The sequence below is a fragment of the Sorex fumeus genome, unplaced genomic scaffold (genome assembly GCF_029834395.1).
Source record: "Sorex fumeus unplaced genomic scaffold, SorFum_2.1 ptg000044l, whole genome shotgun sequence".
NCBI classification, from domain to species: Eukaryota; Metazoa; Chordata; class Mammalia; order Eulipotyphla; family Soricidae; genus Sorex; species Sorex fumeus.
Window position 1 is genome coordinate 40,106,285 of NW_026606101.1, and position 24,634 is coordinate 40,130,918.

General features: G+C 40.2%; 1 protein-coding gene across 1 annotated transcript in view; it reads right to left on the reverse strand.

Moving 5' to 3' along the window:
- RALGAPA2 (Ral GTPase activating protein catalytic subunit alpha 2) overlaps positions 1-24,634 on the reverse strand; it is a 380,552-nt gene that overhangs the window by 239,456 nt on the left and 116,462 nt on the right. The window contains exons 10-14 of the mRNA XM_056121724.1: positions 20,554-20,778; positions 16,457-16,624; positions 8,965-9,102; positions 6,296-6,444; positions 2,332-2,443 (exon numbers count right to left, since the gene is read on the reverse strand). Coding sequence (XP_055977699.1) covers positions 2,332-2,443; positions 6,296-6,444; positions 8,965-9,102; positions 16,457-16,624; positions 20,554-20,778 — 792 coding nt within the window. The remainder of the gene's footprint in view (positions 1-2,331; positions 2,444-6,295; positions 6,445-8,964; positions 9,103-16,456; positions 16,625-20,553; positions 20,779-24,634) is intronic.

A 24,634-nucleotide genomic window follows, 5' to 3' on the forward strand; every position in this document is an offset into this window, starting at 1 on the left:
AGCACCTACGAGCCTGGTCCGGCTTTAGTCATGCCCTCATCCCATCGGGGCAGTGAGATGCTCCATAAGGGGCTGGAGAGATAGTCCAATAGTATGAGAACAGTTTTGCATGGAGGAGAAACAGGTTTGATTCTTGGCATTGCAAGTTCCCTGGGCACTGCCAAAAGTGACCTGTGAGCACAGAGCCAGAAACAGCCCCTGGGACAAACGCTATCTCCTCCCTGTGCCCCCACACAGAAGCTCCATAGGAGTCAAGTGAGGAGAGTCAATATATCCAGCAAGTGAGGCAGTGACCAGTATTAGCCGTTAGACAAGGAAAAGCCGGACACCAGCAGAAGGGTGGGCAGCCACTTCATATATTCAGTAACTGAGTAAACAAGGCAATCAGAGTGAAAGCAATTATAGTATGCAGGAGGCAAATTAGGACATGTCAATTATTTGTTCAGCCTCTCACAATTTTTATCAGGCCAAGATTATTATATCATATTACATTACTAAAATTAACTACCTTATCATGTTATAACGCAAATATTTACCTTTATTTAAATAACTTCTCTTTTTTTGTCACCTTTACCTACATATTCTCACTGTACTTTAAATATATTCAATTTATTCCCTCTAAGGGGCTGGAGCGATAGCACAGCGGTAGGGCGTTTGCCTTGCACACAGCCAGCCCAGCCGAGCCTGGTTCAATTCCTCCGCCCCTCTTGGAGAGCCCGGCAAGCTACTGAGAGTATCTTGCCCACACAGCAAAGCCTGGCAAGCTACCTGTGACATATTCAATATGCCAAACATAGTAACAACAAGTCTCAAACTGAAGACGTTACTGGGCCTGCTCGAGCAAATCGATGAACAACGGGAGGACAGTGACAGTGACATTCCCTCTAAGACAATCATAAAATAAACGAGCAATGAAGTTGGCTTCTCTCTGCAACACTCTCTTGGTTCATCATGTGTGTTACTATCAATCACCCTATTAAGTCCCTCTATTTCAGGATGGGCATTATATGGAGAGAAATTCAAATCTGCCATGGAGTTAGGATCTCTGAGAAATGTTGGACAAATTCTGTGTATCCACAGATAACTTAGTCTTTTCTTAGGTAATGTACAATAGTTTCTCTCTCTCAGACTGGCTAAAACGTGCACTTCCTTAGTGATGATTTCACCATATTCCTTTTACCCTGCCCGGTGGATATCAGACTATTCATGTACTTCCCCACTTACAACAGGTGAAATGCCAGAAACACAGGCAGATCCTTGGCCCCCTTTAAGCCAGCTCAACCCTCTTCGCCTATTCTATAGCTTCACTACTACTGTTTTTGTCTCTCCCCAATCCTGTTCTTTCTCTATAAACCATCAGACTTTATTCTAAATGCATCAGGACACACAACCCTTTCGCAAACATCATTTATTATCACCCACCTTAAAACATGACTCCAAGGATAGCACCCAGCTGCTCTTTTTGCCCCTTCACATCAGTATGTCTGCAAAGCTTGACTGAATTTGCTAGCTCCACAACCAGGTTCTCGTTATATCTTCTATCCACTCCAATTGTACTTACTATAGAAATTCTCAACCACATACATATTATCAAAAGTCACAATCAACTAGCTGCTCCAACATCCCCCCAAACTCTTGAGATATCCTGAACACACACTTCTTCTCCAAGTTCACTAGCCATCTTTCCTTAGCGTCTTCTACTGCTTGTTTCCTCCACCAGTCCTGCAGGTTACCCTCTTCTCATTTAGATAATCCTACTGGCTATATAAATTCTTGCATGTCTACATACATTCTATGCATTCCACAAACATTAATAGGTAAATTTCATTTCTATCCTGAACCCCTCGCTGACCTTATTATAATCCCCAAGCTTCTACTCATTACCAAGACTATCAACTCTTCTCATTTTCAAATTTCTCTTACCAAAAATAAGTCAAAATGTGTCAACAGATGGTAGAAATGTAGGAGAGCCCCCAAAAAACATAAGAATAAACATAGACAGTGACCTTTAGGGAAAAAAACTAAGAAGAAAAAAGTCTGAGTAAGGTTCTAGGGGTTTAGATTAATAATTCTTAAAATTGTTAGTGAGGGGTTGAGGATGTGGCTTAAAAGGTTGAAACACATGTCTAGCACTACAGGACCCGAACAGCACTGAATTCCAGATGGGGCAGCACTGAACTGTCAGACCCTCTGCTGGGAATGGTCGCCAGCACCCCTGAGTTGACTGGGTGTGGCCCCTAGTGAAAATGAAAAAAACCTCAATGATCAAAGAGAAACTGATGTAAAATATGATTCACATTGCGTTGTCAGAGTGGAATAAGGAAGACTTACCCTAAACAGCAACCCTGCCAAGCTCTGGGCAAACAAGTCCTTTATTTGTTTATCCTTTGGCTTCTGCATGACAGCTTCTGTTATCCTGAGTAGTATTTGCAACATCTGTTCCCTGGGCCACCCAAAATAAAAGCTCATGTTAGAAATCACATTTCCAAATCACTTTAAGTTATAGGTACAAGAAATTCTCTTAGCAACATTGATAACTCAAAAGTATTAAAAATAATATTGCTAATACTGAATACTATATTAAATAATAAAATAAACAACCTACGTTACTATAAACAACAAGTAGAATAAATGATACATCAATCCAGTCTGATTTTATCTCTAAAATAAAAGGGGAGGCATGATTGTTTTCTCCAAGTGTGGCAGTCCCATAAACGTTACAGTCCCACCATGAATAGCTGTGCTTATTTGAAATCATATACCTTTCTAAATTTTACATTCACTACTTTATTTAGCCAGAATATAACTAAAGCTCCATATCTGTCTTTGTGACAGAAAATAAAATTGGCTTTCAGCTCTCCATTCAGTCAGTACTTCAGCTGACTGAACTACACAGTACTCTCTGGAAGGTCTCCTCTCACACCTCGAGGTAAGGAGCTTTGTTCCTCACAGGGGAACTCAGATCAAAGGCACTTGTAGAGTAAAAAGTATTAGAGAGAGAAAAAAACACTGAGCTTTATAAGAACAATAAAAATCACTTTATATTAACCAAAGGACATTTTTCTCCCTTGCTACTGTTACATTCTTTATGTAATTATGTCTCTGTACCTTCTCTATTTTCAGATTCGGTACAGAGAATTTACCTATACTGTTGTGATTTTTTTGTTTTTTTTTTTTCTTTTTGGGTCACATCTGGCGATGCACAGGGGTAACTCCTGGCTCGGCACTCAGGAATCACTCCTGGCGGTGCTCAGGGGACCATATGGGATGCTGGGAATCGATACCACTTTTTAGTGATAAAGTCGAGATTTGTACAAAGTAGCCTAGTTCAGATCTGAATAAAATAGCTGAGTCACAGTTCCTTTATGCTTCTCTGACATTTTTGCATACCAGAACAGTATTTTCTTTTAACATGGCACTGAAACTCATTAAACTTCTCATGGTATATAATGATCATCAGATTTCCTATCTTATTTGCAGCTGATTTCAGTTGAATTTTGGTTACCATGGTTCTCTGTTAGCAAACATACTCAATGCACTTTTTTTGTACTAGTTTGCTAGTTCCTATACACTGTGGATTCTAGAATTACAGGGGGTAGGAAAAAAAAAACCCACCTACCACATCATAGAAAATCTGTGCATGGAGCAGACAGTGACAGTTATGAGCTGAATGAGGGAAGAAATATTCAGAGTGGAGGATAGCCTGATCCTTGCTGTGTTCAGGGTCCTATGGTCCCAGTCACAAGGGAAGGAAAAGGGAGCCCTCAGTGCCATCAGTCACACAGGAAAGAATGACCCCCTGCACCTAAGTGGCTCCCTCCACACTCCTACCCACTGCTGGTACATGATGAAAACAAGACATCCAAAAATTGTCAAGCAAATCTCAATCATAAAAACTACTGCCACAAAACCTATGAAATTTCTGAACCTACGAAAGCTAGAACACTATGACATTCACGTGCAGACTCTTTTGGACAAAAAAAGAGAGTGAAGCTTGCTCTTTCAAACCTGTTTTGTCCTTTAAACGCATATCGTTGCTTGTTTCTTATTTTTCTTCTTTAAAGAAACCAATATCCTCTTTTTCTCTCCCCTCACTTCTTCCTCAGTAAATTTCATTCAATAAAAACTACCTAACAGGGCTGGAGTGATAGTACAGCAGGTAGGACATTTGCCTTGTTAACACTGTGTTCAATCCTCAGCATGTCGTATGGTCCTCTGAGCACCACCAGGAGTGATTCCTTAGTGAGAGACAATTGGCCCACCGACTTCAGTTTTTAACTTTGCTTAAGTCCTTATTGTTCAGTACTATAATATTTACATAAACAGTATAAAGCTTAAAGGTGTGAGATATGTGACAAAAATGTATATCTCAAAATAATCACTTAATAATTGTGAGGCTTATATCATGATCTTTCTACACTACAAGATTCCAGTGGGAAATCCTCCCCCTAAGAAAAAAACCCCAAGGTTGGAATATTTCCCTAGGTAAAATAGGTTACCTAGGTCTAAGATCTAAGTTTTAGAATACAAAGGGTTTGCAAACCTGAGTTTTAATCCAGAAAAGAACAGAATAGCACCCAGGAAAGAGATGACAGAAATCTGCAGGCAGCAAACATGCTCCAGACGAGCATGGAGGAAGGAAGGAAGGAAGGAAGGAAGGAAGGAAGGAAGGAAGGAAGGAAAGGAGAGGAGAGGAGAGGAGAGGAGAGGAGAGGAGAGGAGAGGAGAGGAGAGGAGAGGAGAGGAGAGGAGAGGAGAGGAGAGGAGAGGAGAGGAGAGGAGAGGAGAGGAGAGGAGAGGAGAGGAGAGGAGAGGAGAGGAGAGGAGAGGAGAGGAGAGGAGAGGAGAGGAGAGGAGAGGAGAGGAGAGGAGAGGAGAGGAGAGGAGAGGAGAGGAGAGGAGAGGAGAGGAGAGGAGAGGAGAGGAGAGGAGAGGAGAGGAGAGGAGAGGAGAGGATGGCTCACAACAGCTGGAAGGTTAAACTGAGGCCTCCTCTTCAATGGTTACAGGTGGTATTGGGGGGAGATGGCAGAAACAGTCTCACAGGATGCAGGGCAATTCCTATGGGCCCATTCATCCCTCATCTTTGAAACTAAAGGGCTGGACTCAATGGTCTGCAGCTTTTGCGACCTCAATCACACCTCATTTCTCTGATTTCCACCAACTGCAGAAAGAATTCTTCCTGACTGGAGGACATCTAAAGAGAGTAAGCAGAATAGACTTGCGAATACAGACCCCACAGATTTCCAGTAAGGAGGGTTGCCACAAATGCTAGTGTGAAGGGTCTTCTGGATGGAGAGAAGGGAGAGAAGACTCAGGTGACAAACTGACCAGTCCGATCAGAAGTCTTAGTTTGGTAGGACAGACTAGATGGGCATTTCAAAGGCAGGGCAGAGTAACTGTCTCTGATGCAAGGGGAATAAAAGTACAAAGTGGCACAGAGGCTCTCTAGTGTATTGCTAAGAACTTTCATAAGCAATTCCTAAGCTGCAGTGATGTAGAAATAGCCACAAGAGAAGACACAAAAACAAAATCCACTTATTATCTTTAGGATATTATTAAAAACATCAAATAAAAATGAAGGCTAAAAATAGTTTACACAAGAACAGTTAAAAGAAGCTACTAAATTAATTGTTCTGATAATTTATCATTTAAAATGTTTTTCAAAATGAATTAAAATCTCAGATTTGTAACAACTAACAAAATTCTGTGTTTATGAAGATATTTTGGGTTTTGTTTTCCTTTTAATTTGTAAATTGAGGTATATAATAGTTTATAATAGTTTTAATATTTCTTTTAGGCATGCAATGTTACAGTACCACACCCACCACCAGAGGACTAGAATACCAGATACCATTTTTCACAAAAACTAGATGATGACAGTTAAAAACGTAAAAGTCCAGAGGCTGGAGAAATAGTACAAAAGGCTGCCTGGCATACAACCCAGGCTCAATCCCAGTCCTGTATAGCCTCCCGTATACTGCTTGTACAATCCTAATGATCCTCAGCACCACCGCGAGGGAAGCTTCCTACCCCTCAAAAAAAGTCCTCCCCCCAACAAAAAGAGGAAAAAAGGAAAACTACTATTAAGTAATACAACCTCTTAATTCAAGAAAATTAAAAAATTAATGACAAGTACCATCTTTTTGGTTGATATAAATAATAACAAAAGTCTTACAATCAATTTGTTTTTAACTTTGTAAAGTCACCTAATAAACAGCGGCTTTAATATCCTAATTATCATGTTTCAAAGCAGAAACAATTACTGTACAATAGTAATAGACTTTAAACTCACCATGTCTTTTTATTCATTGTGAGCTCCATTATCATTCGCCTAAAAATAATCAAAACGGCTTTACAGGCGTCAACTTGTTCTTTCAAGAGTATGGGAACTTCAGCACAAGGTTCCAGCAAAAATACGTTTGCAGCATTTGTCAAAAATACCTTAAAATCAACAAATTTTATATTATAAAATAAAAATAAACATGTAAGTCACTGTCACTGTCACTGTTCATTGATTTGCTTGAGTGGGCCCAGTAACATTGTGAGACTTGTTACTAAAGTTACTAAGTATGAACAAATTTTTACTTTGAAATTTATTTATTTGAAAAGCTGTCCATGATTGGATTTCAGTCATATGATGTTCTGATACCCATCCCTCGACCAGTGTAATTTCCCAGCACCAGGACATATGAACAAATTTTGCCTAAAGACAATATTAATTTCACTCAACCAATGAATCAACTATGAGTTATTTCAATTAAAGCTAGTATTGTCAATATATACTCAAGATATTTTTTAGTGGATGAACCTACATGACCAAACAGTTACTAGGTCCTTGTAACCCACTTTAACTTGTTGCATAGGGGCTGAGGTGATAGTAAGGCAGGTAGGGTGCATGCAACTGACCTGTTCTCAATCTAGAGCATCCCACTGAAAACTGCTTGGAGTGATCCCAAGCACAGAGCCAGGACTAAGCCCTAAACGCATATGGGTATAACCTCCCAACTGCACCACCCACCGAAAAAACAGTTTTCATACCATGGACATACTAAACAACTGCATCATCACACCATGGGGTGCAACCCAGGTCTTCAAAACTTCAGCTCTGTAAGTATAGACAGAAACAGAAACACAACCACCTCCTTCGCTAATTAACTACTAAGAGTACTATGTTCCTGAAGAGCTATTATGCACACATGCATAAATGACCCAAATCACTGCTCAGCCTGGTCATACTTTGCCTAGAAACTGTGAACCCTGGGACAAAGCCCAGACCATCTAGAACTCAGCATTGCATATGCAGGACACTTACAAGCACTATTCCCCACAAACGCCATCCAGGCCAAAACAAAGCCATAGGTACATGCACCATCTCGGGCCAACTTGGACTCAGAGAACCACTTTTTTTTCCACCACAGAGCACCAGAAATAACCAGATAGAGGGTATGGGGTTGAATATAGGCATTGTGATGGATAGAAACAAAAGTCAGCAAAGATCTCCAACCATACCAAATTTTCTAAACTGACAAGCAAGATTTAAAAAACAATCTTTTTTGATGTTCAAAAACTGAATAAATCAGTGGAAGAGACAATCAATAAGTTCAGAGTAAAAAAACATTAAAATAGAAATGAAGAAGATAAAGAGCACAGTGGCTGAGCTACGAAATACATTAGGCAGGACTCTCCATAGAATGAAAGAAATCAAAACGTGAGTCACTGAATGTATGACATCATCAACAAAAAAAAGGGAAAAAAATTAAAAAGTAAAAAGAACAAAGAACATAATGTGAAAGGTACTATATGTGAAAGGTACTCTGACAAATCAAAAGATACCCTACAGAATGGGAGAAAATATATGCAAATCACATACCTGACAAAGAGCCAATATCCAAGATATATAAAGTAATTGCAAAGCTCAACAACAAGAACAAAATCAAAACGGGGAGAGAAGTTGGAGAGATACTTCCTTAAAGAAGACACATGGCTGGCTAACAGGGATACAAAAGTGGATAAGTATTTTCCTAACAATAAGTCTCATCACTTTTTATCAGGAAAATGTAGATTAAAATGACAATGAGACACTACCTCACAAGGAAGAGAATGGCCAACATCAAAATTTGCAAGTCTGCAACTGTACCTCATGATGTCTCACTAATAAAAAAAAAAACCCTAAAGGATAAATCAGACTGAATAGAAATAAGTAAAACTATATTTTATTTTCAAATGACAAAAAAAAAAAAGACTTCAAGCAGTCAGTCTTGACAAGAATGTGGTGAAAAGAAAGCCTGACTGATGCTGGAGGGAATTTCCTCTGGTTCATCTGCTATCTGGTCAGAGAACGGGGGAAGCAGAGACACTGATCCTTTTGCTTACATTTGTCATGACTTTCAAGCTGAATGGCCTTCAGAAGTAATTTACAACTCCCATTTCCAAGAAAATATCCTGAGGTAAGGAGACAAAGCTGTTCTTGCCAATGTTCACAAGTCGTATCATGTCTATGTCATACAGGCTTTCAGAGAAACAACTAAAGATTTCTCTTTAGCATTTGCCTTCATAAATAGGTGCATTTTAAAAGGAGAATTATTTATAAAATTATATAGTTACTAGTTTGCCTGATAATAATAATCCAAGTAAACAACTACCCATATTTCTTCAGAAGATACTTTAAAGGTTGGAGCTGGCCTTTTCATATTCACTATATAAAAATCCTTCTGACGGAACTGCAGCCAGTGCAGCTATTTCCTTGAAAACTAAAGTCTTTACAAACTGAAGGTGGGAAAACAGAAAGTAAACCTCCCACCTCTCCCCAGCTCCCCCCGCCAAAAAAAAAAAAAAAAAAAACCTTACAATAAGAGTATACGAGCTTTCTTACTGGTGGATTAAAAAATATCAATGTTACTCCCAATAAACCAACTGTTGAGAATGACTTCCCGCTGAGGCGCCTGTCTCAGGCTACTGTACCTGCAGCATTGCCTGGGACCCAGCCTTCACATTCCTGTTCTCCTCTTCGGCCACACAGCCTCTATTTACTGCACTAGTGAACGAGTATGTCCGTCCCCAACTGGAAGATCGCTTATGACGGGAACCGTCAGAAGCTGTCTGTAAAAAAAAAAAGCAGTTAACAGAATGAAGAGACTCATATGCTACACATTTAATTTCCTCCATTAACCAGAATTCATGAGAATATAGATTGCAACAAGGCAATGCTTTTATCTATTTGTACACTTTTTATCGCTAGTACTTAAATAGTATGTATTAGTACTTGGTATGTGTGGAAGAAATAATGTCTGTCCTATAACTGGATTAGTACATAACAGACATATTAACCTTCTAATGCACTAACAATTACATTTGCTTGCCTATTAATTTTGATACTGGGACTAGTTACTGACACGATTTCACTGATAATGAAAACTCAAAACTGGGGCCAGAGGGAACAGTGGGTAGGGCACTTACCTTACACACAGCAGACCCAGGGGTGTTAAGAGTTCTATCCCCAGCATCATATATAGTACCCAAGAGCCAGCAAGAGTGATTCCTGAGTACAGAGCTAGAAGCACTGAGCATAGAGGATATGGCCCCAAAATAACTGTCACTCCTCCCATTGTTCACTGACTTGCTAAATAACTAAAATAAAAACTGAAAAAACTAAAATACCTAAAGCAAATAAATTAATTAAATCAGAACTATATATTTAAAAGTAATACTCCCAGCCCCCACCTTCCCTCCTCAAGATGCGTCCCTCTGGGCACCCCCGAGTCCCATCCAGCCCCGGGATCCCGCTGGCCTGGCACCCGGACAGTGGCCTGAGGACACTCCCGGGAGTTCCAGCCCTTGGGCACTGGTCTGTGGACTAGTATCAGGACCGGCTGGGGGCGTGGCCTTCACAGGGGCATGGTCTCCTCAAAAGTGGGTGTGACCTTCTCTGAGGACACAGATATATTTCACACCCCAGCATTCTCGACTCACATCCCAATCTGTATCACCTAATACTCTGGAAAAATTTCTGGCCACCTCAAACACAATACAACCATAATCCACTGGTCTAACCCAATTCCAACAAAAGGCCAGTGTGCAAGAAGCTGTTCAAGCCCAATATAAAAGAGCACCTCCTCTAACACTTTACTAGATACCTATCATAAGTCACAGATTAATGTCTGAGAGGAAGGACGTATTCTAGAAAGGGAGAAGATTGAGCACCATCAACCGACCTTATTCAGAATCCTTTCCCACAATAAGAGGGAACACTGCTAGTGAACCTCAAGGTTTTACCTCCATACAACCACAACAGCATGAAGAAAAAGCGCAAATCTCCACTATAAAAAGAGGATGAAGAGAAGAGTCCCAAACCCTCACCAGGGGGTTACCCACAAATATGATCTCTCCAATAAAGAATTCCAAGATGAAATGCTGAAGATGTTCAAGGAACTACTCAAAGAATCAATGGAGCAGACATCCAGAAAATTAAAGGAAGAATATAAAGAAACAGTGGAACAAATAGTCGAGAATAGTACAGGAAGAAATGAGAGCAGAAATAAGAAAGCTACAAAAAGAAGTGTCCCAAATAAAGAATTTAGTAGATGAAATTGAAAACTCAGTGGGTGCCCTCTGCAATAGAATGTCTACAGCTAAAGACAGAATTAGTGATCTTGAAGACAAGCAACAGAAATCATACAGGCAACAGCAAACAATGGGAAATGACCTCAAAATAGCTCTAAGGCGAATCAGAGAACTAGGGGATAACTCCAAGAGGAACAACATTAGAATCATTGGACTACATGAAGGACAGGAAGGCAACTTCAATGAAAAAGCCACAGTGAAAGAAATCTTTGCTGAAAAGTTCCCAGAGTTAAAGAATGCAGACAACCAGATCCAAGGAGCCAGAAGGGTACCAGATAAAGGAGACCCTAATAAAAACACTCCAAGGCATATCATAGTCTGATAGATGCGGTGGATAGAGACACAATACTGCAAGCAGCAAGGTCAAAGAAGGAAATCACATACAAAGTAGCACCCCTTGGATTCACAGCACAGCTATCAGAGGAAACCCTCCAAGCCCGAAGACAATGGTGGGATATAGTGAAAAAACTCAATGAAATGAATGCCTCACCAAGAATACTTTATCCAGCTAAACTCTCACTCAAACTCGATGGAACAATACACCATTTTATAGATAAACAACAACTCAGGAACTTCATAGACTAAAAAACCGAATCTAAAAGAAGGACTAAAAGGGCTCCTATAATTCAAGAAGGAAAACACCCATAAGCACAACAAACCCTTACAGAAAGATGGCACAAAACCCCGTGAAAATCTTTCTCAATGTCAACGGTCTAAATGAACCAATCAAGAGACACAGAGTGGCAAAATGGATCCAGAAACTGAAACCAACATTCTGCTGCCTACAAGAAACTCATCTGAACAGTCAGAGCAAACACAGACTCTAAAGGATGGAAAACAATCCTGCAAGCAAACAGCTCCCTCAAAAAGCTGGGGTATCCAAGCTAGTATCTGACAACATAGATTTCAGGTTGGAAAAGATTAGAAGGGACAGTGAAGGCCATTTTCTATTTATCAAAGAGTATGTATAACAGGAAGAAATTACACTCTTAAATGTAAATGAACCTAATGAGGGGCCAGCTAAATACTTAAAACAACTGCTAACAGATTTTAAGGAGGACATTGCCAACAATACAATAGTAGTTGGAGACTTCAACATCGCCTTATCTCCTCTGGATAGATCAACAAGAACAAAATTCAGCAAGGAAACACCGGCTTTGAAGGGAGAAATAGAAGAGAGAGGGCTAACAGACCTATACAGGGCTTTACACCCCAAAAAGAAAAAAAAAACAGTCTTTTTCAGTGCACAAAGAACATTCTCTAAAACAGACCACATGCTGGGTCACAAAACATACCTCAATAGAATCAGGAAGATAGAAATTGTATCAACTATCTTTTCAGACCACAATGCACTGAAGATAGAAGCAAATCACACACAGATGCGGAAAACCAAATCAAACACCTGGAAATTAAACAACTCAATGTTGAACAATGAGTGGGTCAGGAAGGAAGTCAAGAAAGAAATCAAAAGATACCTGGAAACAAATGAGAATGAAGACACGTGCTAACAGAAGCTATGGGACGCAGCTAAAGCTGTGTTAAGAGGAAAATTTACAGCCTTGCAAACATTCCTCAGGAAGGAAGAAAGCACCTACATCCAGAGAACTTGACTTCACAGCTCAAGATCTTAGAAAAAGACCGACAAAAGGAACCCAAACCAGGCTGAAGGAAAAAATAATAAAACTTAGAGCAGAAATTAACGACATGGAAACCCAAAAAACAATCCAAAAGGTCAATGAAAGCAAGAACTGGTTCTTTGAGAAAATAAACAAGATTGATAAACCACTAGCAAGATTCACAAAGAAAGAGAAAACACTGATAAACTGAATCAGAAATGAAAAAGGGGATATCACAACAGAAACCAATAAAATTCAACAGAATACTTTGAGAGTCACAAAACAAGAGAACCTAGAAGAAATGGATAAATTCCTGGATTCCTACAATCTACCAAGACTGAGCCAAGAAGACTTGAAATACCTGAATAGACCCATTCATATCAAGGAAATCGAAACCATAATTAAAAGTCTTCCCAAAAACAAAAGCCCAGGCCCAGATGGATTCACTACCAAATTCTTCCAAACATTTAAAGAAGACCTGTTGCCAGTTCTCCTCAAGCTTTTCCAGGAAATTGAAAAAGCAGGAAGTCTCCCAAATAGTTTCTATGAGGCACATATCTCCCTAATAACTAAAGAAAACAAGGACACCACTAACAAAAAATTATAGGCCAATATCTCTGATGAACATGGACGTGAAGATCCTCAACAAAATATTACCGAATAGAATCCAACAACTCCTCACAAAGATTATACTCTGCGATGAAGTGGGATCCATCCTGGGGATGCATCCCACTGATGTTTAACATTTAGAAATCAATCAACATAATCCATCATATCCACAAATGTAAAAATAAAAACCATATGATCATATTAATAGATGCAGAGAAAGCTTTTGACAAGATCCAGCACTCGTTTATGATGAAAACTCTCACCAAAATGGGTTCTGAAGGAACTTTCCTCAAGATAGTCAAAGCCATCTCCAACAAAACCATAGCAAGTATTATCCTCAATGGGGAAAAATTAAGACCTTTCCTCTAAGATTAGGGACAAGAAAAGGATGCCCACTATCACCACTTCTGTTCAATACAGTACTGGAAGTACTTGCAAAAGCAATTAGGCAACAAAAAGACATTAAAGGCATCCAGATAGGAAAGGAAGAAATCAAGCTTTCACTATTTGCAGATGATATGATACTATATCTTGAGAATCCTAAATTCTCTACCAAGAAACTCCTAGAAACAATAGACTTGTACAGTAAAGTGACAGGCTATAAAATTAATGCCCGAAGATCCATGGCATTCCTATACGCAAATAATGAGACAAAGGAAAGTGACATAAAAAAAATAATCCCGTTCACAATTGTGCCCCAGAAAATCAAATACCTCGGAATCAGCCCAATTAAAGAGGTAAAGGACCTCTACAATGAAAACTACAAAACGCTACTTCATGAAATGAAAGAGGACACGAGGAAATGGAAACATATCCCCTGCTCATGAATAGGAAGAATTAAAATCGTCAAAATGGCAATACTCCACAAACCTTTATACATATTCAATGCAATCCCTATAAGGATACCCATGAAATTCTTCAAAGAAATAGATCAAGCACTCCTGAAATTCATATGGAACAACAAACGCCCACGAATAGCTAAAGCAATTCTTGAGAAAAATTTGTGGGGAGGCATTACCTTCCCCAACTTCAAACTCTACTACTAAGCCGTAATAATTAAAACTGCATGGTACTGGAACAAAGGCAGGGCCGCAGAACATGGAACAGTGTGGAATATCCATACACACAACCCTAAATCTATGAACATCTAATCTTTGATAAGGGAACAAGAAATGTGAAATGGTGCAAGGAAAGCCTCTACAACAAATGGTGCTGGAATAACTGGACAACCACATGCAAAAAAAAAAAAATGGGCTTAGCCCTTGACCAAACACCATGCACAAAAGTCAGATCAAAATAGATTAAATATCTCAACAACAGGCCAAAATCCATAAGGTACACTGAAGACAAGGTTGGCAAAACCCTCCACGATATTGAGGCTAACAGTATCTTCAAAGACGACACTCCAGTGACCAACCAAGTGGAGACAGAGATAAACAAATGGGACTATCTTAAATTAAGAAGCCTCTAGACCTCAAAAGATATAGTGACCAGAATAAAAAGGTAATCTACACAATGGGAAAGGATATTCACCCAATACCCATCCAATAAGGGATTGATATCAAGGATATACAAAGCACTGGTTGCACTCCACAAGAAGAAAACATCCAACCCCATCAAAAAAATGGGGTGATAAAATGAATAGAAAATTTCTGAAAGAAAAAATCCAAATGGCTAAAAGGCACATGAGAAAATGCTCTACATCACTAATCATCAGGCAGATGCAGATCAAAACAACAATGAGATATCATCTCACACTAAAGAGGCTGGCCAACATCCAAAAGAACAAAAGCACCTGGTGTTGCCCTGGATGCATCGAGAAAGGGACTTCACTGCTGGTGGGAATGCCAACTGGTTCAGCCCTTTTGGAAAACAGTATGCATGATTCTCAAAAATTTAGAAATTGAGCTCCCATACGACCCAGCAATACCACTCCTGGGAATATATCCTGAAGAGGCAAAAAAAGTATAGTCGAAATGGCATCTGCACTTATATGTTCATCGCTACACTGTTCACAATAGCCCAAATCTGGAAAAAAACCAAGTGCCTGAGAACAGATGACTTGTTAAAGAAACTTTGGTACATCTACAAAATGCAGTACCGTGCAGCTGTTAGAAAAGATGAAGTCATGAAATTTACATACAAGTGGTACTACATGGAAAGTATCATGCTAAGTGAAATGAGTCAGAAAGAGAGGGACAGTCATAGAAAGATTACATTCATCTGGGGAATATAGAGTAACAAAATAGGAGACTAACACCCAAGAATAGTTGAGATAAGTTCCAGGAGGTTCACTCCATGGCTTGGAGGCCAGCTGCACATGCTAGAGGAAAAGGCAGCTCAGATAGAGAAGGAAGCACAAAGTAAGGATGTTGGGAGGATCCTCCAAGTATGGTAGATTCATGCTGAAAGTAGACTATAGATTGAACATGATTGCCACTCAATGCCTCTTTTGCAAACCTCAGCACCCAAAAGGAGAGAGTTAATAAAAGGGAATGCCCTGCCACGGAGGCGGGGTGGGTGGGGGGGATAGGGGAGGGTTACTGGGATCATTGGTGGTGGAGAATGGGCACTGATGGAGGGATGGGTACTCAATCATTGTATATCTGAAACCCAAGCACAAAACGTTGTAAGTCTACAACTGTACCTCATGGTGTTTCACTAATAAAAATTTAAAAAATAAAAAATAAAAAAAGTAATACTACCTTAGTCATAAACATTTTTGAAAGTTTGCTACAATTGCAAATATACATCTAATCTAGAAATAACTTATCTAATTAAATTGGAAAAGAGAATGCTGGAACTATAAGTAAGGCTTGATTCCTTCGTGTTGCAGGAAGAGGACCACTCTCGCATTTTAGAGTTACATAACCTCCGGTTTTATCTAACACAACCTAGTGGTTCATTCAGACAGCAGCAACTTTAAGAGTACCAACCACCTGCCAGTGAGGCTTTACTGAAAAGAATAAGTCTTTTCAACAATGTAGTACCCCAACTGCTTCTGGGATAGGCCACTACATAAGAAAAATGTGCCCAAACATTTTAAGCATACTATCTCAAATGATACTTAAACATATCAAAGATGCTTTTAGTGTCACAGTAAGATATGATGGTTAATGAAACAAGTCGCATCAGACAATAAAAAGAAAGGTGCAATGCTTGTGCAAATTTGTGTAAGGTATGGAGATGGTCAATGATCCTTAGTAGCAGTTTCACTGAACCAGGCTTGCATAGAATGGGAGGAGAGAGAGAGAGAAGAGAGAGAGAGAGAGAGAGAGAGAGAGAGAGAGAGAGAGAGAGAGAGAGAGAGAGAGAGAGAGAGGAAAGGGGAAGGAGAGGAGAGACGGGGGAAGAAAGAGAGAGCGAGAGCAAGAGCAAAGAGAGAGAGAGAGAGAGAGAGAGAGAGAGAGAGAGAGAGAGAGAGGAAAGGGGAAGGAGAGGAGAGACGGGGGAAGAAAGAGAGAGAGCGAGAGCAAGAGCAAAAGAGAGAGAGAGAGAGAGAGAGAGAGAGAGCTGCCAGTTTACTGTGTCTCCTGAACAGGACCTGTGACTGAGCTCGTATACAGATTATACGTAACAAATGATTTAAATAAATGATAAAATTTTACCTCCTTTGAATCAGTCTCTGTAAATCCTAATTTTTCAGCTTCTTCCTGAACAACATCATTTTTATCCGGTTCCTCCATGAACACAGGCTTGTCCTGGAGAATCCATTTTCTATATACTTGAACTACTTTTCTTGTTACAGCTATATCACAGGAAGGCAACAAAAATGCCTAAAATAAGAAGTGAAAATTCCCTTTAACAAAATACAAGCTCAGAACTATAGTACTACATGACATACAATTCCAATGGCCATCAAAATATAACTTTTTCCATTGATACACAAAAATTCTTTGGGGCTGGAAGGATAGCATAGTGGGTAGGGTATTTGCCTTGCCTGCGGCTGACCCGGGTTCAATTCCCAGCATCCCATATGGTCCCCCAGGCACCGCTGGGAGTTGTTCCTGAATACATGAGCCAGGATTAACCTCTGTGCATCGCTGGGTGTGACCCAAAAAAGAAAACAAAAATTCTTCATAAGCTACACAAGGTAACAAACTTTTGTGTACATTAAACTTATATGAGGAATAAACATTTTTAATTGGGCTAAAATAGTTAATGGAAGTATAAAATAAGTTCTATATCTGGAATGAATGACTTTACCACAAAAATAAGCAAAATGTAAAACTATGTAGATATTTTAATCAGCTATGTAGATAACTGAATTGGGAAATTCCAAACAATAAATATACTAAAAATATAATAGATATACTAACTGGTACATGTAATGGTAAGCATTTTACCACACAATTTCGTAGCTTTATGTTCAATAATATCATATGGTAGTCTAAACTGATCATGTGGAGAATTTATACCACAGAAGTTGGGATATACTATGAAATGGGGCTTTTCTGTTTTGGTTGTTTAATTTTTTCTTTTTACTTTTTCCTTCTTACCTTTAGTTTAATTCCATTTTCTCCTCCCTCCTTCCTTTCTTCCCCTCACCTTCTTTCTTCTCCCTCCTTCCTTTCTTCCCCTCACCTTTTCTTTTCATTCCATTTCCTTCCCTTCTCTTCCCCTTGCCACTCCTTTCCTATCTTCCTCTCTCCCTTCCCTTCCTTTTCCCTTCCTTGCCCCTTCCCCTTCTCTCCCTTCCTTCCTTTTTTGAGAGCCAGTTGCTAAACACTAGCACATACGGTGAGTTCAAATAAATACCAATGCTAACAAAGTCATTAATAAGTTGTAGTACTATTCGTACTTAGTAACATTTCTATTTCAAAAATATAAACAAAATGTTATGAACATACATTTTGTGTTGCAAAAGTATAATAAAGTTTTAAATGTGTAATTTAAATCCTTGCAAATTTTTCCTTTCCTTTGATTTTTTTATTTTTTGTATCTACAAAAATTCTGAGTGGCAAAGAAATTCAAAATAACTATCCAGTTTAACTGCCTTCATAGATTATTCTCCATTATAGAAAGACAACTCTAAATGATGGTACATTTATAATATGAATTTGTAACACAATCAAGTAAGCAGATAAAAAAAAAAAAGTTGTAGAACATATCTGAAGTTCCGAGGAGGTGCAGGCCAAGGAGCTCCAACTGACAGACACGCTAGTCTCCTGGCTGGAAACCCTGAGGCAGCCTGGGTAGGGGCAGGCGGGGACTCTACCCTGCAGAAGCCCGGACAGCTGCAGCCAGACCCACCCCACGGCTGCCCCCACACCCATGGCCCAGTTGCACAGCTTCAATAACACTCTGCAGACTCGTCCCCGTTCTATAGATCCTAAAGTTTCTGGACAGCTCCAAACTCCACAATACTGAAATTCCAATAAAAGCACACCAAATTAGACAGGAAAGTAACATAGAAAACCACTGAACTCAAGAAATCAAAACAACACACAAGGTTCAACTAGCAGCAAAAAGCTTTTAAAGTAAATCCTCAGGAAAGACTTAGCAATTCAGGGGTAAGATATAAAAATTTTCACAAATTTCCTTTTGCTAAAGAACTTTTAATAAGTTCTTTATCTATTTGGTTGTAACAAACAATATAAAACAAAGTATTGTGTGCCTGCTAAGGAAGTAGGCTTGGAGGGTGGTTGGGAAAATGGAACCATGGTGGAGGGAAGGTCACCATGGTGGTGGGATTAGTGCTGGAGCACTGAAAGCCCAGACCTGTATTATGAACAGCACTGTAAACCATAATGTTCAAATAAAGTTTTTTAAAAAATTCACTAAAACATTGAACCTTCTGCTTGTTGCTCCACTCTCTCAGGGGAGGCCTGCCTCCAGCTTGTATCATTAGTCTGGAATGAGAACCAGAGCTCCTCCCTACTTGGGGGTCCCAGCAGACACCACACTGGACCCGCATTATATGAAAGGTTCACACCTCAGCCCCTGAAGTGTGAGGCCAGAGAAATGCAACATAGCTACTCAGCTACTCAAATTATATGCTGCTCAGTTATTTTCCTGTCATTCTGTGAGGATGGGCAGAGAAGACAGAGAGCAATCTCCACTGTAATGCTTGAGGATCTTTCAAGGGGGGTTACTACAAAGACTCAGCCCCAGCACAACAAAAACAACAGAAAAACAATGGGCAAAGCACTGAGAAGGCCACCAAGCTCTTTGAATGAAAATAGTATCACTGAAGATCTAACGTCATAAGATCCTCAGACAGTGTCTTCAGTGACACTATGAGGATGTTCAAAGAAATAACACAAGAAAGTCAGCAAAGCACAAGAAAGTATAAGAGTAGAAGTGAAAAAATCATTACAGTCAAAAATGACATAAATGAAGAACAGTGTTAAAGAATGTTTATTTATTTAGGGCCTTCTAAGTGGCGGTTACTTAGTCCGGGAGCCCCACTGAGAGCTCTTGGTCAGCCGGGTCAGTGGTCATCGCGGGGCTGGATAATGTGGTGCTTCTCTGGTTCTTCAGTTACAGTGATACTTGGATCACCCGGTGGTGCCTGGGGTCTCCGAGGGCTGCACGTCACAGTGCTCCCCAGCATTGTTTCAGAAATCATGTGGTTTCAGAAATTCAGTCCTGCCTGGGTGCATGCTCAGCATGTGCCCTAACTGCAGTATTGCCTTCCTTTTTTAATGATAAAAATTGGGGTCTTTGTAAACAGTGCTCAGGAATTCCACGGCTCCCAGTGGTTCTTGGTTAAATAGGCTGGCAGTTAGATGAGAGGCCTGAGCATGGCATGTGATCTGATCCCGCACTGTTGGAGATCGCCTGGACCATCCTGTAGCACTCCAGAGCTGTACCCATGTGAGTTGGGATGGTGTGGCGCCAGGGAGTGGACTGGGTTCAGTCACAGGAAGGCTTGTGCCTCATTCTCATAGTAGGGCTCCACAGCGCCCCAAGGGTCTGCATAGTGAGCAGTGAAGGCGTGCCCTGCTCTATGAAACAAGCGGAACCGAGGTGGAGCATGTGAGGGCCTGGCCGAGCTGGGGAGAAGGAAGCAAGAAAGTGCATGGGGACTCGTGGCAGACTTTACCAGCCGTGGTCCTCTGTGGCATTTTCTTGGAGGTGGGTGAAGAAGAAAGGTGGCAGCACTCCCGTCTCTCAAGGCTACTTCCTCTCCTCCCCACCTCACTGAAATCACTGCGGGTCTATGCTAATTTAGTTACAGATAATAAGAAACAGCTTTCATTCCACCTACCACTAGGTTCAAAGTTTAATATGGAAACTTGAAGATATGGTAAAGGTAAAGGTAAAGGCCCTCCCGTTGATCGTCGATTTGCTCGAGCGGGCCCAGTAACGTCTCCATTGGAGACTTTGTTGTTACTGTGTCTGGCATATCGAATACTCTCGGTAGCTTGCCGGGCTCTCCGAGAGGGGCGGAGGAATCGAACTCGGGTCGGCCATGTTGGCCGCTTGTAAGGCGAACGCCCTACCCGCTGTGCTATTGAAGATATGATGAAGGGATTTTTTTTCAAACATAGAACTTTTTCTCCACATGTAAGAAAGTTACAAAATAAAAATTAAAAATCACAAAACTGCATACAACAAATTAAAAAGGGAATTTGAGGGATCATTATTTATTCAGTTCTGTACTTCAGACCAACTCAATACCATTTAGTGGAGAATTTAAAGTGCAAGAATAAAACTCTGAAATTTTGTGAGTTTATAACACACTTGTGCAGACACCAACCTGACGAAACACTTCATTCACAAAGTTGACATAGCCTCGTGTTGACAAGAGAATCCGTTGCACCATCTCATACACACTTCTGTGCTCTTCTTCAATGCTACAAAGGCTGGAGTTGCTGAGCCTTCTGTCTGACAAGGTACTACTGTTGGAATGGTTTCTGTCTGGCTCAGGCATGCCACCATCCAGCTCTGGTGCCCTATCCTGGGCCATGCCAACTCCAACAGTCTAGAAGAAAGTAATCAATACTTATCAGTATCCTTTCAACACTCAAGATTAAATATGCACAAAACTGAAGACTTGTCTTCTTTATTTATTTTATTTATTTATTTTTGCTTTTTGGGTCACACCTGGCAATGCACAGGGGACCATATGGGATGCTGGGAATCGAACACGGGTCAGCCACGTGCAAGACAAATGCCCTACCCGCTGTGCTACGCTCCAGCCCCAAGACTTGTCTTATTTTAAAGAACACTGGTTACCATCGCCAGTGTTGAACAAGTTGAAACCAACACTTCTGGAAGCATAAGAGCCCCAGGACTTGAAAACAACAAAATTCTAATTCATCAATGAACATATTCCCCAACACAATTATTTTAACAGAAACATAACCAAATTTTCACAGGGAGGAAGGCCATGAAACATTATCAATCTAAAAAGTTTTATTTATATTTAAAAAATCAGAGAATGAATTACTGTGTATGAACAAATTTCTATTATCATCACATTTGGCGTCTACATTTCAGCACTTACTATTTAAGGAAACTTAAAATTCAGTGGATATTCTGTAGAAAAAATGTTGGAATGCATCGTTTGTTTCACAAGACTATGTGACACCACAGAAATGAGAAAGAGATACATTCAAGAGAATACAGAGGTCAGAGAGAGAGAGAGAGAGAGAGAGACAGAGAGACAGAGAGAGACAGAGAGACAGAGAGACAGAGATAGAGACAGAGAGACAGAGAGTACAGCAAGTAAAGAGTCTGCCTTTCATGCAGTCACCTTGTTTATCCTTGTCCCCCTATATGTCCCTAAGCACAGCCAGGAGTGACTGTTGAGAGCAGAAGCAGAAGTAAGCCCTGAGCACAGCCAGGTATGGAAAAAAACAAAGAGAGAGACAGACAGACACAGAGAGACAGAGACAGAGAGAGAGAATACACTGTTATCAAGAGTTTAAGAAGCAGAAGAGAGAAAGAAACATGTGCTTAAGAGAGAACATGGGCTTAAAGCCCAAGTGCTAAGATCTTTAAAAAATATTTTATTGAAGAACCATGATCTAAATTTTATATTCAGAATCTCAGATTAAATTTAACAAAAAATATGCATAAAACTTAAAATATTTAGAAGGCTTGAAGAACATAGAAATAAAATAATTTATGCAGTGACTCACCAAGTTTAACACTGATTTTGGCTCTTTTCCACTGATTAAATTTTTTCCTTATTCTATCTCTTTATCTATCTATCTATCTATCTATCTATCTATCTATCTATCTATCTATGTAGCACTGTAGCACTGTTCTCCCATTGTTAATCGATTTGCTCGAGTGGGCACCAGTGATGTCTTCATCGTGAGACTTGTTATTGTTCTGGCATATCGAATACGTCATGGGGAGCTTGCCAGGCTTTGCCGTGCATGCGGGACACTCTCGGTAGCTTGCTAGGTTCTCCAATAGGGATGAAGGAATCGAAACCGGGTTGGTCTCATAAAAGGCAAACACCCTACCCATATGGGCTGGAGCAATAACACAGCAGCTAGGGTGTTTGTCCTGTATGAGGCCGACCCGGGTTCGATTCCTACACACACACACACACACACAAACACACACATATAATGGATACTACTTCTATCAATAATACAATGCTTTCTTAGCTTCCTCTAGTCCATACTCCCTCTGCAAAAGGCACCACTCCAAAAACCGGACAAAAACCATCTATACGTTTAGTCATACATTTACAATTTTAGTTTAGTGTTGAGGGGGAAAACAAATTTAAAATTCAAATCTCATTACTCTTTTGTAAGGATCAACAATAATAGAATGAATAAGAATTAACTGCAGAGAGAGGTTCATTTTCCAACCACAACAATCAGTGGGATGTCGACTGTAATTTAGGATTAATTCATTCCTGTGGTAAACACAAAGATGACTTTTACTTTTGGGCATACAATGAAGACTCAGTCAAGCATACATCCACTACATCCATTTAGAGCAGAACTGTGCAGCCAGGGCTTGGTCAGTTACAAAATACAAGCTACCAGTATGTCTACTGACCTTTCCCATCACTCTGATTTCTTCTCAACCCACCACTCTTATTCAGACTTGTTTGTCCTCGGGGTCAGGCTAAAGAAAGGCAAGTCAAAGCAGGCAGGGGACAAGAGGAAGCAGACCCCAGCCTCTTACTGCTTCCTAATACCCTCAATCCCTCTCTCCTGCTTTACTATCATTCCTAGAGGCAGCCTGCTTGGTCTTGGTAAAGCTTTAGAATGCAGAGGATACTAGTGTGGTGGTCAACAAACCAGTGAGCTTGTACAATACACAAAAATATGTAGAACTGTTCATTTGTGTGATTCACTTATTAAGAAGTTTATCCCAGGAGTTACAATTTTAGAAAACTCACCCTGTGATTGGATTGAACAGCTAATTCAAAATTAGTAAAAACAGTTACTTTATTGGTGTAGCCAAAGAATTATCATAGAAAAAAAACAATTATCATTGAATCTTGCTTATTTAAAAAATTAAAAATATAACTAACATTATCTACCAATGATAGTTGTAAGTATTTACTCAAAAACACAAATGCAGAAATTCAAAAAGATATATGCACGCCTGTGTTTACTGCAATACTATTTACAATAGCTAAAATATGGAAATAATCCAAGTGCCAACCAAAACAACAAAGACAGGGCTGATCAGGCACTTGCCATGAGTGCGGCCAGCCCAGACTCTGTCCTCCGCACCAAAGTTTGATTTCCTAGAAATTGTCAGACATGACCCTGGTCAGGAGTAAACTCTGAGAACAGGCAAGAGTGACCCAAAGTACCTCCACTTACCCCTCCCCACCAAATGATAAACATTGGAGAATATCACTGATATGTAGAATACAAAGAAACAAAGCAAAAAAAAAAAAAGAGGCAAAAATCAAAATAGATTAAAAAAATACAAAAACTTAAAGTTCTGAAAACAAAGGTTACCAAGGGGGGAATTGGGTTGAAAGGATTCACTGGGCTGTGTTAACAGTTCACATTGGCACCAGGTTGACGGGAAACCATAGTAATATTGTACCCTCTAATCACTTGATCACTCACTTGACATCCCGTTACTCATCAGTTTGCTTGAGCAGGTGCCAGTAACGTCTCCATTTGTCCCTGTCGCATGCTAGTGTAGCCCAATGCTGTCTGTTCGCCCCAGGAACATGAAAAGCTTCAAACTGATTGTTCAGGGTCTTGAGGAAGAAGTCTGACCATCTCGTAGATGGGCGGCGACACAATCTTTTGATATCCCATGGCATCCAGTCAGTAAAGGCTCTAGTCCAGCGGTCATCTCCAAATCACATTACGTGTCCAGCCCATCTGATTTTCGACACTTTGGCAAACGAGAGAGCGTCCCTGATTCTCAACTGTCGACGGAGGTTGGAACTCCAGATTCTTTCTCTCACTTGAGTAAAGCGTGATACTCCAAGCATAGCTCTTTCGATTCCTGTTTGGGAGACCCGAATACCGTTCTCATCCTGTTTTCGTAGGGCCCAGGTCTCCGAGTCATATGTTAATGCAGGAAGAATGGTGGAGTCAAAGAGATGTGCCTGAAGCCAGAGGTTCATCGTCCTCTTAGATGCTCTTGAAGGTGTTCCAAGCCGCTCTTTTCCTCCTGCGCAACTCAGGTGCCAGGTCATTCACCATGTTGAGTTCTCGACCTAGGTATACACAAGTGTTGCATTTGGAAATGTTTGTTTCGTTGAGAGTGAATGGAATGTCAGGAACAAGTCCATTTCTCATAAACATTGTCTTTGTGAGATTCACCTGCAGTTCGACCTTTCCACAATCACAGTCGAAGTTGGCTAGCATTTGTGCCGTTTGGCTAATGTTAGA